The sequence below is a fragment of the Pyricularia pennisetigena genome, chromosome 1 (genome assembly GCF_004337985.1).
Source record: "Pyricularia pennisetigena strain Br36 chromosome 1, whole genome shotgun sequence".
NCBI classification, from domain to species: domain Eukaryota; kingdom Fungi; phylum Ascomycota; class Sordariomycetes; order Magnaporthales; family Pyriculariaceae; genus Pyricularia; species Pyricularia pennisetigena.
The window spans coordinates 2307801-2321965 of NC_043740.1; the positions used below are offsets into that span (position 1 = coordinate 2307801).

General features: G+C 50.5%; 3 protein-coding genes across 3 annotated transcripts in view; 1 reads left to right on the top strand and 2 right to left on the bottom strand.

Moving 5' to 3' along the window:
• Positions 1-515, bottom strand: part of PpBr36_07253 (uncharacterized protein) — a gene marked incomplete at both ends in the record, with an annotated part of 1045 nt that extends 530 nt beyond the window's left edge. Inside the window, one exon of the mRNA XM_029894391.1 lies at positions 94-515. Coding sequence (XP_029748708.1) covers positions 94-515 — 422 coding nt within the window. The remainder of the gene's footprint in view (positions 1-93) is intronic.
• A 1396-nt stretch (positions 516-1911) lies between these two features.
• PpBr36_07254 (uncharacterized protein) lies at positions 1912-3922 on the top strand (the record flags this gene model as incomplete). The annotated part of the gene is made up of 3 exons (XM_029894392.1): positions 1912-2129; positions 2251-3829; positions 3896-3922. 3 exons carry the CDS (start codon positions 1912-1914, stop codon positions 3920-3922), a joined length of 1824 nt encoding a protein of 607 aa, XP_029748705.1.
• A 2971-nt stretch (positions 3923-6893) lies between these two features.
• Positions 6894-8552, bottom strand: PpBr36_07255 (uncharacterized protein; the record flags this gene model as incomplete). Its single annotated transcript, XM_029894393.1, has 1 exon — positions 6894-8552. The coding sequence occupies one exon, from the start codon at positions 8550-8552 to the stop codon at positions 6894-6896; it is 1659 nt and encodes a 552-aa protein (XP_029748706.1).
• Between the last annotated feature and the right edge of the window lie 5613 nt (positions 8553-14165).

Consider the following 14165-nt stretch of genomic DNA (forward strand, 5'->3'; position numbering starts at 1 on the left):
ATTTTTGTAAAATGCGCCGGGTAGACATCTATCTATACGCCTGCCAGAAAATCAAGGCTCCATCCCAAGTAAGCTTGGGGGGTGGGCACATACTGCTCGACAAACTTGTCCTCGGCAATCAGGGCCTGGAATTGCTCCTTGGTAACGAAGTGGTAATGCACACCGTCCTGCTCGCCCGGACGCGGCGCGCGCGTTGTGTGCGACACGGAAAGGGTGAAGGTATCCGGGTGACGCTGGAAGAGCATCTGGATCAGGGTGCCCTTGCCGACGCCGCTGGGGCCGCAGATGACCAGGGGACGGCGGTCGGTTGGTTGCGTTGAGGACATTCTCGCGGTTGTAAAACTCGGCGGCGACGACGAAGACGCGGGACGGGTTATGTGTCTAGGCAGGTTGCGAAAGGGCGTGGTGTTACAGCCGTTGCGAAGGAGCGACGACGCGGGGCGGAACAAGCCCGGCAATCCCAGTTTCGACATGCCCCGCGCGCGGGATCTCTGAGGCAGGGACCGGTGCCCGCCCTGCAGGATAGCGGAGGGAGGGGTGGTGCAAAAGGGAGCTAGGGCGGTACCTTACTGCACGACCTAGCTAGCAAATGGTGATGGGGGAAACAGAAGAGGACTGAGTAATTTGACGTCACGTGGAAGCTTTGGTTTGACGTTCAAGTCGAGAACGTTGTTGATTGGCTTGGAGGTCAGGGTTGCCGGTTTACCGTTTCAAAGTAATTACACAATGCCTGGAGCCTCGACAAATTATTCTTGGCATGTGCATTTGGTCTGTAATACGGCGTGGTTATCAACTGACAATCGCCATAAAGCACTTGGGGTCCGATCTTTTTCATGATGAAGAACCAAGAAACATCTAAGACTCCACCATACCGCCGCATCTTTTCGTGAATAAGCTTATGAGAAAGGCAGTCGAGCTACTTCATACGTTCCAAGTCAGGGAGTACAAGAAACAGCCTCCCAAATAGATGTAAAAAATGTCGCCCTACCGAGGTCGTAAAGGTTTACATCTAATGTACCGATCCCGTAGGGTGCATACCTTACCTACGAAGTGGGTGTGCTGCACACAAAAACAGATGATAAGAATTTGAGGGACTTTTTTTTTGTTTTAGTGCTCTGTAGACCTTGTCCTCCACCTGAATAGGTGATGGGCTACCCTTTGATCATTAGCCAAGGTATTAATCCCATTTCAACCCAGTCTCATGATCGCGATCTCACTTCGTACATGGGCATGGCGGGGACGAGAGAAGCAATTAACGTCTTCTCAAAGTAGGGTAGACACAGGTGCTGGTATTATCTCACGGCCCATGTCGCAATGCCGAGGAGCTCTGTGGGTCCGTTTTGACACCGTTGCGCACTGTACCAATCAGCGCAGGCCAAAGTCTTGGTTTACTGTGTAATGACGCACGTACGATACCACAGCGCCGTCACCTCGACCCCCTGCAAGGACCCCTTACAGTACAGCCCGCGAAAAGCTGCTCGTTGAGATGGCGCAGCAGTCATCACAGTACTATTTCTAGAACTAAATGGGTGACTGCATCTCACTGCCCATCGATCCCTGGCTGATATATTTTTTTTTAACAAAGTCAAAAGAAAGATTCGGACAAATGAGCGACCCCGCTTCGGTCGTCGTGGCTTCTTCCATATAACTAACGCCCGACTGGGCCGAGTGCCGTTGATTCCATCATTTGTGCTATCTTCTCCAGTTTTGTTTCACAAAGAAAAATTAAGACGGCCAACGCTGCCAAGGGTTGATCAACTGGCAAGCTTTCCACAGTAGCTCTTGGACACAGCGAGTGCAACCGCCAAAGTGGTTGTTCCGGCACTATCTTAGCCCCCACGCCGGATTTTTGTTTCATCCGCCCGGTGTCTCTGCGCAAAGAAACAAATAGAGCTGCAGAAACCTAGTTGCATGCTTCTGCCTCGCATTATCAACCTGCCGCCCACCATCAAGACCATGTCAACCACATCAGCAGAGCTCCCGAATGGAGCAAACGGCCGAGTTAATGACCACGATCATGTCCTTCGACCCCGTCCGCGCAAGCCGCTGCATTCGCAACTGTCCCAAATCAGCAACGCTTCAGATACCGGTAGTACCTTTGATACTTCGGAGCAAGGCGCAAGTATCAGGTAAGCTTTTGTCGGGTGCATTGATTATACTTGCCCTCTGTCGGCTGGTGTCTCGACCCGTTGGACCATACATATCATGATTCATCAAATCACACAAAACTAATCCTCTCTCCCGGCATAGTAGTGGTCGATCAACGCCGGTCCCCGAGGACGCTCCGCCGTCGGTTAAAATCCTATCCACGGCGCGCCAGCAGGTACGGCGAGAACAACGTGAAATCCAGCGCACCCGTCGACGCCTGTTCCCCACGACGGACTTCGAGTCTCGTTTATCCCATCTCGACCCGAACAGCGACTACCGGGATTTCCATGGCTTCTTCAACCTATTCTGGATTGGGCTTGCCATCATGGCCATCACAACCATGTTGCGCAACATAAAAGACACGGGGTATCCTATGAGAGTTCAGATCTGGGGATTGTTTACCGTAAAGGTTTGGGAGCTCGCGTTGGTTGATGCAGCCATGGTACTGAGTACATATGTTTCCCTGCCGCTGCATCGCCTCTTCCGCGCTGCCCCCGCCGGTTCTTGGTTGACCTGGGCCCGTGGCGGTATGGCTATAATGAGCATCTATGAGGTTTTGTGGATGGCCCTTTGGGTTGCCACCCCTTTCCTCCTTGACTGGACTTGGACTGCACAGGTATTTCTGTTGCTGCACACCATGGTGCTTCTGATGAAGATGCACTCATATGCCTTTTACAATGGCCATCTTTCAGAGACCGAGAAGCGATTGCGCGCTCTTGACAACCCTTCAACAGCGTCCAAAGCACCGGCATACCTCTATCCTAGCGAGAACAAGGTGGCCAGTCCTAAGCGCACAACGGCTCCCAAATTTTTCCGAGACAAGACAGACGAACCAAGCGGACCTCTCGAGGCTGCCAAGCTCTCAAATGACGTGGACGATCGTGTGGGAGGCGACTGGCACGTCGACGGTGAGGACGATGACATTTCGCAGCTGCGTGAGGACCTTGCGCGTGAGCTGACCAGTCCTATGGGAAACACGGCCTACCCGCGCAACTTAACATGGTCCAACTACGTCGACTATCTTCTCTGTCCTACACTGTGCTACGAACTCGAATATCCTCGCACCGAAAAGGTTGACTGGCAATCACTCATTAGCAAAATCATCGCAGTCTTTGGTTGCATCTTTCTTCTGACCATCGTCAGCGAAGAATTCATCCTGCCTGTCCTGATCGAATCGTCCCAGCGACTCTCTGTTCCAGGAACATCGGCATCTGAAACCATTCTGATCCTGTGCGAGACGGTCTCGTGGCTCCTCTTTCCGTTCATGGTTACATTTTTGCTTGTCTTCTTGGTCATCTTTGAGTATGTGCTGGGTGCATGCGCCGAGATTACACGTTTTGCAGACCGGCGCTTTTTCGCCGACTGGTGGAACAGCACCGATTGGATGGAGTTCTCTCGCGAGTGGAACGTGCCCGTTCATGCATTCCTCAGGAGGCATGTCTATGGCGCAAGCAGGCCGCACATTGGCAAGCCATATGCGACTGTTATCACCTTTCTGATCAGCGCCATCGGTCACGAGATTGTCATGGCTTGCATTACAAAGAAGCTGAGGGGTTACGGCTTTGTGTGCCAGATGTTGCAGCTGCCGATCTTTGCACTGCAGCGTACAAAGTGGATCAGAGGAAAGCACACAGCCAACAATGTGTTCTTCTGGTGCTCCATGATCATGGGCCTTAGCATGGTGAGTTACCCAATCGCGACATGATATGACCATTATTCGAAGCGCTGACATGTTATTCGGTGACAGATGTGCTCCCTATATGTGCTGATATAGCGATTTAACTTGTTCTTCGATGTTCTTGCGGACAGTAGCAACTATGCTACAAATAACTTGACCTATTTACAAGAATTGCTTTCTGTAGTTCTAGTTCTCATATCACGGCAAACACGCTGCTTGTCAATTTTTTTTTTTTATCATCACTGTTCTTCCTTATGCTGGAGATAGGAGACAGCCTAAGAATACCCCTGGGAGGTTTCATTTGTACAGTTAGTTGCATCAAGAGGCACCCACTTCTCTTCCCAAAGTCGGCTTCAAAACTAGGCCTGGCATCAGGAGCCCACGTCTTGCATGTGCTAAGTGATTGAGCGAATCATTTTTTTTCTTTATATCTGTATAACAAGTATAATAATGCTTTCGCGTTATGACCAGATATCCGTCAACGATGTGCACTAACTAGGTCGATATGGATGTGCTAGACACTTCGGAAACTTCAACAAGTACTTCCAGGCAATGATTCCCGATACGAGGCTTCAATAATGTGGCATGCCACAAAGAATAGTTAAGTGACAACTTTAGCAGAAAGCAGACTAAGGGAATTAACAAATGCCATGGTTAGACAGCACAGAGATTGATGTTTGGCCGTGGAGTAAAAGAGGCTGTGATTTCTTGCCAGCAAAAGTATCTTTTTTGAAGCCAGGCCAAGAACTACATGTGAGGTTGAAGACTGTTTAACCACGCAAAGTCCCTGCGAATGGCGCGCGAATCCTCACTTCGCACCGGGAGCTTGGAAGAACCATGGTGACGGGACCAATGAAACTGCCATTGTTATAGACTCTAGTCTAGTCAACGTCGAGGCCAACCCAAAATGTTCAGAGCTGTTCCGGGCGTTGACATCATGAAATAACTGTCTCTATATAATATCGCTACCCACTATTGACACCAACAAGCTCCACATCGGATATGGTGTAGTGGCTAACATACGACGCTCTCAGTCCTCAACAAGCTCCGTCGTGCCCGGGGTTCGATTCCCCGTATCCGAGATCATATTTTGTTTTTGCGCCTGATCTATACCGATATATGAAGTTCCCTTGCGTTTTCACCCTTGAAGTTCGCGAGGACTGCTGGCACAATTTGATATTGTGTTTTATTATGTTTTTATTGATCGGAAAAGCTCGCTATTGCTAGTTCTGTGTGCTTGCGGCTGTCGAGCAAGCGCAAAGTCCCGGCATTTTGTAAGAATACTTTTGACCTTTTGCCCGCATGCTTGGCTGTCTGAATAAATACCCCCCCAATTTTTCAACTTTTTATAAGACTGCATCGCGATTAGGCTGGGCTGTTCATCACAGGCAGCTACCCAGTCATAAAATAACAAGAGCTACGATGATAGTAGTGCGTTGCTCCGGTCACGATGTTGGAACAAGGTTACGCAGGTATTCTGCGACTGTATGCCACCACGGTTAAGGTGGTATCTTAAAAGTCATGGTAAATATAGAGCGTGGGTTGTTTGGTCCAGTGTTGCAAAGATAGCTAAGGCAGGTACCCACCATCGTCGGTTTCAGTCTCGGAAAGTTTCTTTATTGTTCAACAAAGCATACAGACAGGACTTGGTGTGACTAGAGTTGGTAGCTGGCGGGTGACTTTGTTGGCAATTTGCGATTGACGTCGCGCATACGAAGTAGACCTACGTGAGCGGAGGGGCTGTTTTTGCCACAGGGAAAAAAACAAGATAAAGCACACAGAAGTAAGAGAGGTGGGGGAGAGATATCATAGTAGCCTGATACAGCGCACATCGTCTACCACTTTTCCACCCTTCGCTCGGGTCGTCAACAAGGTAGGCCACAGTCGTTTTTCTACAAAAGCATCTAATGTCATCAAAACATCAATAACATTTTTGCTCCTGTCCCCTCTAATGGTCAAACGGTGATTGCAAAGCTGGAAACCGCCCCCTACCACCCTCCAAAACAAGGTCAGTCGGCTCACCGGTGCCGGGTCGCCACCCCTTGCTTCTCGCCGTGCCTTGGACGACAGCCTTCCTGTTAACATGGAAAAGATACGTCAAGCCGAGATCCCCCTGACGCGCAGACAGTCCTACCAAGGACCTCGGGGGCTGTACGACGGACAAAAAAAAAAAAAAAAAAAAAAAAAAAAAAAAAAAACATTTCAACGCAGTTTAGGCTAGGGGAGGGACCGACCAGCGCCGTGTCCAAAGAATGAAATTTGGCGTGCATAATTTCGTTGCTTGGATTATTTTGGTTGGCACGAATCAATTGATTACACTCGATAGCTGGGAGAAGATTAAAAAAAAAAAAAAAAAAAAAAAAAAAAAAAAAACCCAAAACCAAGGCAGCGGCAAGATTACAGAGACTCACGTCAGTGGCGCGAGTAGTGGGAATTTATCTTATATACCTAGGACTGGCGGTCTAGCTTCTCTTCTTCTGCCCGTCCCACCTCCCACCTACCCAACTCTTATTAGCATCACCCATAACGTTTGCAAGCTTCCGGGCGTCAAGTTTTCCCCTACCCAAAAGGGTGCTTATTCCAGCGCCCCTCTGGATCAAAAGCAAACCCGCACAAGCCCAGGTCACATGAGGTCATACACCGCGCTATGTGTAAGTGTGCTGAAATTCCCCACGACGGACACATGATTTACGGATATGATATTTGGATCAACCGGATAGTTGCCGGGTGTTGCAATCACAGCAGCACCAAGAGGAAGACGAAGAAGAAAAAAGAGAATCAGTTGTACACGCAGAAACAAACCATGCCACCCCAAGCAAACAGACCGATAATGCCCACTCACTATGAAATTCCAGATGCGAACCGCCATAAAAACCAAAAGAATATCCAATAGGCTACCGCCAGACATATATGCACACCACAAACACTGGCCAAGACGCTACTTTCCGGGTCCGCTTCCACAGCCAGTCATAAATCCGTGACACGATGGCCACCCTAAGCAAAGTCTTGCTAATGCTCACTCGACGTATGGGCTGCAGTAGTCAACCCTAACACCACCTCGGTTGCCTCAGTAGCGATGGGGTGGGCTGCGATATCTCGAGCTGCTCTCTTGAAAGTTGTACGATGCAATCTCGGGTTCTTGCAATTTAGAGGTCGCGATATTATTCCAGCTGGAAGTCTTCGGATTCCGCGTGTCGACGCTGGCAAATACTGCACGGCCAAATGGATTCCCCGGGACATCGCAATAGTGACCGTTTACATATTCGTCATACTCGGGCTCATAGGATCGCCGCGGAGATGAGAACTTCTCGGTGGCAGATCGGTGAAACTTTGAAGCACGATAGCCAAAGTCTCCGGTGATATTGTCGGTGGCTGATCTGTGAATCTTTGGGGGATGATGGCCATAGTCCACAGAGCCATGTATGTCATGGTCTGCATAGGAGGAATGCGATCGTGACTGTGTGGGCCTACCCGTGCTCCCCCTCATGTGATCCAGCGCAGCATTGAGATTATTCTTTGCCTTGGGCGTTAGGGTCTGGGTCTTGGTCAAGGCTGAATCCTCAAAGGATCGAGCCGGACTAGGTACGTCCTCGGCATAGGCAGACCGGCGAGGATTGGAGTTCTGCCGTTTGGACTCGCTACGCGATGACCGCCGCTCCTCCTTTGTGCGACCGCTGTCACGGTCCCTAGACCTCTCGCTGTGTCGCTCGTGCTCCCGTTCGCTCCTGGGAAAGTCGTCGGGGAAGGTGCGGATATCTTCTGTTACGGCTGTCTTCTTTGGGCGAACCTCGTCTTCGACAGAAGCCTTCTTCATCTTTTCCTTCAATGCGTTCAATTCCGCTTCCAGCTTCTGCTTTCTTGCGGCACGCCTCTCTTCGTCCTCCTTCTCTTGTTTCACCCGTTCCTTTTCCTTTCGCTTTGCTTCCGCCTTCTTCTTCAGCTTCTCCTCTTCCTTTGCTCTTTGTATACGTGCCTCTTCCTTCCTGGCTGCCTTCTCGCTCTCCTTGATCCGTTCCTTCTCTTCACGTTTCGCATCCTTACTCCTCAACTTTCGCTGGCGCTCTTCTTCATCACGCTTCATGGCCCGTGTCCTTTCGCGATCGCGTTCATCGCGCTCTTTGTCCCAATCACGATTTGATGGGCTTCCCCTACCGCGATCCCGTTCCCGTTCCCTGTCGCGTTCCCTGTCCCTATCCCGAGCGGATCGATCCGTCTCGCGTGAGCGGTCTTCATCCCAGGAGCTGGGCCTGCGGGGTTCCCTTGAGGCGTACGGGCCGCTCCGTGGGTCTGCTTCATAGAATGACGGCTCTGACGAGTAGTGGAAATCATATTCGTAGCGAGCCTTGCTCGAGCTGCTCCTGGAGAATCCATAAGGTGTCTGGGGTGATGAAGTATGTGTACCTGTTCCGTAGTATCCGCTCGATGACGGCCCACGGCCGCCTGCTGGTGTTGGTGCCTGGCGAGTACTCCTCGCCAGCTCTTCGGCCAGCTTATGTTGTTTGACGAGTTTGTGGTAGTCTTGCCTCTTGTTCGCGTCTCCCAGAATCTCCCATGCGTTCTGGACGGCAGCGAACCTGTCGGTCGCAGCCGCCTTTTCCGCCTCTGGGCACTTGTCTGGGTGGCATTTTAGCACCAGCTCCCTATACCTCTTCTTGATGACATCGAATTGGGCATCCGCAGGGACGTTGAGTGCCTTGTACGGATCCGGAGGTAACGGTTCTAACATGTTGGCGAGAAATTTGTTTGCGAGCTTTGCGCTACGATGCGACTGGACGGAGCTACGCCTGATGCTTCAGTCGACGCCAGCGTGAGGGAAGCAATATTCAGTTGTTGAGCTCCTGCGGGTGAACCAGGGGGAGAAGCTATCGCGACAGCTCTCTCGAAGTGGTAGCAGTTAGAGGAGTCGCAGCGGAGCGTATTGCTGATGTCGGTCTATACGGTAGGCGTGAGAGAAAGGGCCCACAGTGGCGTTTTGAGGCGGCAGGCTGGCTTGGTATAAGGTGGGTTTGGGCGGTTTGAGGTTGTACAAGTAGCTACTGGTCGTGTTGCATTCCAGTGTGGCAAGAAGAAGAAAAAGGGGGCGACACCGTTGGCTGGAAACTAGGGTACAGAAGGGAAAGAATGGTCGGTCAGGAGAGAACGGGGATTAAATGTACATGTGAAGATTCACAAGATAGATATGAATGTATAAGAATGAATGAATGAATGGTACGATGCAAAGTAAAAAGAGGTCGGTAAGGTATGTAAGGTAGGTTAATCAGACAGCTCGTGGTAGCAAGCAAGAATCGGATGCTTTATCGTGGTGGAGAAGAAAAAAAAAAATAGAAGCCGGACAGTGAAATAACACGAAAACAAAGAACATCGACGAGGTTGTTGGTATCTGTCATTCATGCATGCATGCACAAAGTGGCCCAAGAGACGAAGCTCGAGCGACCGTCTCAAGTGGAAGTCAGGCAACCTGGTCGGGACGAAGGGTGCGAGGATGAGGCTTTCTAAGAGACGTTGCGGTGTCGACTGGCAGCCCAAGTTGGACGGGTCCCTTGTTTGTGGTTGGCTGCGTCGTGCTTCAGTTGCGTCGCCCGCTTCTTTTTTCCTCCTCTTTGATGGGCGCCCACACAACGGCAGGCGTGCAAAGCAAAAACTGGAGTCCATGAGATCCCAGGCGAGGGTCAGTTCTAGGGCCTTTGAATGGTCCGTTGTGACGCTAACAGCGGAGACAACATGGGGCGCCCCCTTGCCCCCCCACTAGTTGATGATTTCTAGCCAGCCGATTGTGCAGGAATGAAAAAGTGGATCGGCATGGACTTGACACTGTGCGACACTAGCAGTGATGTCTTGCGGTCTTGTCCAGAAGACCTCTTGACATGGAGATCAAATAAATCCCAGTCGCTTGACTACAGCCCCACCAATTTTGCTAGAAGGAGCTTTGGCACCCCACGCTGGGTTGATGATGTATGGGGATACAGCAAGGCAGTGAAGTCAAGAACAGAAAGGGATGGAATGGAATTCATACCTTTTACTGCAGAACTGAAAAAGCGTCAAATCCCCCCTCCCCCCCTGGGTTTATGAGCAGGCTGGTAGGAAATTGAGCTTTTGGAAAGGGGTTGATTGTACCGTATGCAGGTTGGCGACAAGATTGAGATGCCTTTCGACGACGTTGTTATCTTCCCTGGGCCTACAAACAGGTCGACTCCGACACGAGCCTTGTTCCCTTCCAGCTCAGGTACGACCCCACGATTGGCTCGTGCAAGGCAGACCTCTCGGTGCGACTGATTCCCCAACCCCTCCAAGTCGTGGGCAGAGGATTTGATGACACGGCGCAGCGCCGTAGCTGGCCTTTGCCCTGACAGAACCAGCAAATAAAAAGATGGCGGCGAACCACCTTGCAAGCTAGGCAGGCTCGTGTGCCTGGCCTCGTTGAGATTTGCACGCCTGTGTGGCGTTGAAGTGTGGTCTCCTGCTCAGGGCACGCTTTGCAAACATAGAGGGGCCGCGCCACAGACCATCACAGCCTCGCGCGGCGCTCTCGTCCTTGACCGGATTGCGTCTAGACCCCGACGCCAAAATGTCAGTTACAACACGCCTCGCCGTTGAGGCGCTTGTAATGGTCGGGATCAAAGGGGCAAGGATGGAAAGATACAGGCGTTAGTGCCTCTGATTATCAGGGGTAGGTAATTAGATAGCAAAAGATCTTGACTAGAGTCTAGGCTGTCACGTAGGTAGATGGATTGTCAAGGACAAACAAGTAATTATCTATTTAGCATGGACGCCGTGGCTGTACCGTCCCTTGTGGACTTGCTGGCTTCTTGATAGTGGCGGTTATGGCACATCAAAAAGGCCGAATGATGCTTTGTATCGGTCATGTCCGTATTACCAAGCTCCCATCCACGCCTGTCACGGATTACACAAATTGAATCACTTAAGCTTGCAAGGGTTCAGGATTGATTCGTAAAAACCGTTCACCCTTATACGGGATGTTGAATTTTGCCGACCGCCTGCCAAAGGTTTGACATGTAAACAGACAGATTCGGCATTTTGGTGCTAGACTAGGATTAATATTCGAATAGTGTTTCTGCACGGCCGACAATGTTCCGTGCCTTTACCAACATGATAAGTCAGCCAAGTGTTGACGGATCCTGCGGAGCCACCATGTCCTGGCAACGACAAGAGCGGTGACGGCCACCTGTTAAACGAGCCCTTTGATTCCACCGCCTGATACCCTTACTCAGTACACAGGATTCATCTTAAGAGAGGACCCCAATGGATGCGTCGCTTGTTGCGAAGGAATGAATGATTGTGGATTTATGTGGCGTCTTCGGGATGGACTTCTGCAACTAATTCCTAACGGGTTGTGTGTGATGACTGACTGGAACGAGCTCCAGGATCGAGCTGTGAGCCACGGGCACTGTAGGAAGTAGATCCACCCGTCTTGGCCCCAACGGGGATGATAACATGACGTCTGATTTGTTTTGGAAGCTTGTTACCATGATAAGTATTACTGTACCTATGGTCTGGTCTCCCCTCGGGTCACGCAATCAGCGAAAGGACGCGAAATTCGGTCGGTCTTGCAGGAAAGATCGGAGGGGTTTTTTTTTTGTCATCCCACGAAACCAAACCCGTTCGTTTGTTTTTCTTTTTTCCCCATGTCGCACACGCACTGCATGAATTTACAAAAAGCGGTTAGCCGATCCGAGGTGTATCGGCCTCTGGGTGACCACCTACTATGAACTCAACCTCCAGGTCTCGCATCATTCTCTAAACACCTGGCCCCCATTCTGTGCAAGTTTGCAGCAGGCCAGCAACAAACTTTGCAAGCTCCATCTCCCGTGCTCAGGGCCATCCGAGCATCAGTAGGAGCTACCCTTGCCCATATGTCTTTGCTCGCATGGAATCGTGGCCCACATCGGTAGGAGCTCTGTGTAGATCTCCGCTGTTCCCCCGGCGGGGGACCAGATCGATTAGCTTACTGTACCAGGCAGAGTGCCGTTGACGAACGGGGTCAATTCACGAATTGCCTGGGCAACTTTGACCGCTACTGTCGAGTTTGCACCATCTTGTTCCTATCAAGCAGCTATGTTCAGTGGGTTAAAGAGAGAAAAACTCAAAAAAAAAAAAAAAAAAAAAAAAAAAAAAAAAAAAAAANAGCAACTCAGCCTATTACTGTTGGCCAATTCAGCTGTCCATCTGCTAGCAAGCCAGGACGGACCCCGTTCGCGGCCCCGCTGTTGACAACGCCACCTGCCAGTCTCGTGTCGTCGCAAGGCAAACCCACCCCGAAAGTCTACGGTATAATTAATATATTCAGTGAAAGAGTTTAAACTGCGCATAAACATGGGTCGGATATGGTTCGTTGGGTTAGGTTTTATCGAAATCTAAGCTTGTAACTTGCTATTTACCTCAAACCTCACGATATTCCCCAGAACTTACCACGTACTATTACCCGTCCTTTTTCCAAGTTATCTTCATGCGCATCCCTGAGACCAAGGAGAGCATGATCATATCCCTCGTCAAACCCCATCCGGTTCTGCAATGCGCGCCGCCGGTTCAAGGTACCAGCGCCAAGCATCAATCCACCGCGTGGGACTGGCTTTCTGATTGATCACCTAGCTTGGCTCCCGTGACCATGTGGGAGGCCCTAAACCTGACTACCAATCAACTAAGCAAACCCAGCAATCTTGCAAGGTTGATGATGCTTTTGAGAAAGGATCGATATTATTCTCAGTCAGGCCCATGACTTGCGGGGGCGGCCTGGATCTCTGCATCGTCGAAACAATGGACCCGAGTGACTTGCGTCAATATTTTTTTTCTTTTCCTTCACAACCCTTGAGCCATGCGGAACTAACGGCTCACTTTTTGTCAAAGAGGGGGATCATTAGAAGGGGTCATGTTTGTCTTTTTACTGTGCGGGCTTCTCTCCAGCTCCAGTTTCATCGTGTTGAGGATAAAGATCCAGGTCTAGGCTACTTGCAAACAAAAAATATATCCGCAGTCCGTAGCTTCGAGCAGCAGGTCCCAGGACCTACCGGTAAGCATGCGGGCAAGATGCTGTAGTAAGCTACGTAATGTGTCTTGGATAAGGTAGGGATCACGGAAGGAAAACAGATTGCGGGGCCAGCACAGCACATACCGTCCCGCCTTTGCGTGCCCAGGGGTACCTCGAGATGGCTGAAAGCTAGGCCCTCAAGCCATCAAGCCATCGAGCCCTCAAGGCCCCCTTCTTCATGGGCGCAAAATGATTAAAAAAAAAGGTCTCTCTCTTAAATGGGCAGCCTTACTACAGTACGAAAAAAGGAGCAAAGGGGTGATTTAGAATAGTCGAGCGATCTGCAAAAAGATCAACTGTGATAACTCAGCCGTCAAGCCGTGTTTGTACCACACCAAAAAGCATCAAATAGTTTCCGGAAGGATAAGAGAGCAAAGAGTGGGTGGTGGGAATAGAGTGACAGACCCTTTCCTTGCTGATCGATCATCAAGAACCAATGACGCCAGCCGGGTCTGGCTCAGCTGGGGCGTTCTGGGCGCGGGGCCCAAAAGTCTGGACCAACCGTTGCCGCGAACCTCAACCCCGCCGTCACATTCTGAACCCCTCCTTCCGAACCGGATGTGATCTTTCCCACTATGCCCATCTGCCATCCCGTCAGCTGTCTGTCGTCCGTGGTCAGACCTTCCAAAAACATCGGCCGACAGACTGGTCAGTTTTGCCTGGTGCTGCTTGCGGTGGGGTTACCTCGTCCAGCTTCCAGCTTCCAGTTCTCAGTGGCGGAGGGCGACTTTTTGGAGGTACCAGGCGCAGCGAATGGGGACGCAGGCATCATTAGTCACGGCAAGGGCTGTGCAGTGAATATCGCCGAGTAACCTGACAAAAAGAGGCAGACTATGGTCTCGCCAGCAGGCAGTCTGCGGTGTAAAATGGTGTGTAAGCTGATGGTGATGACGATACATTCTCTAGAAACGGTTACCGTGTGATCTCTGATTATTTTAAACCTTTCCCCTTGAATTGTTTATCATTGCTTGATTTACACAAGACAATGATTTACATTTTACCGGTAATTGTATTCATCAGTAAAGATTGAAGAAGCTAGCTGTTGGTGACCTTGGTTACCACCATGTCAATAAACACGCACATAATACTGACATGGACATATGTATGTATGTACATGTATGTATGTACATCAACATACATACAGCAAAGCTACATAGGTTGACAGGCAGCCAAGGTGCATGCAGAGGGGTTTCCCCTATGCACATTGTCGTTCCTCCGCATAGTCAGATTATTACTGGGGTCTTTTGCCGCACCACTAGTCTAACAAGCCAGTATTCGATATGCAGGATGCACGCT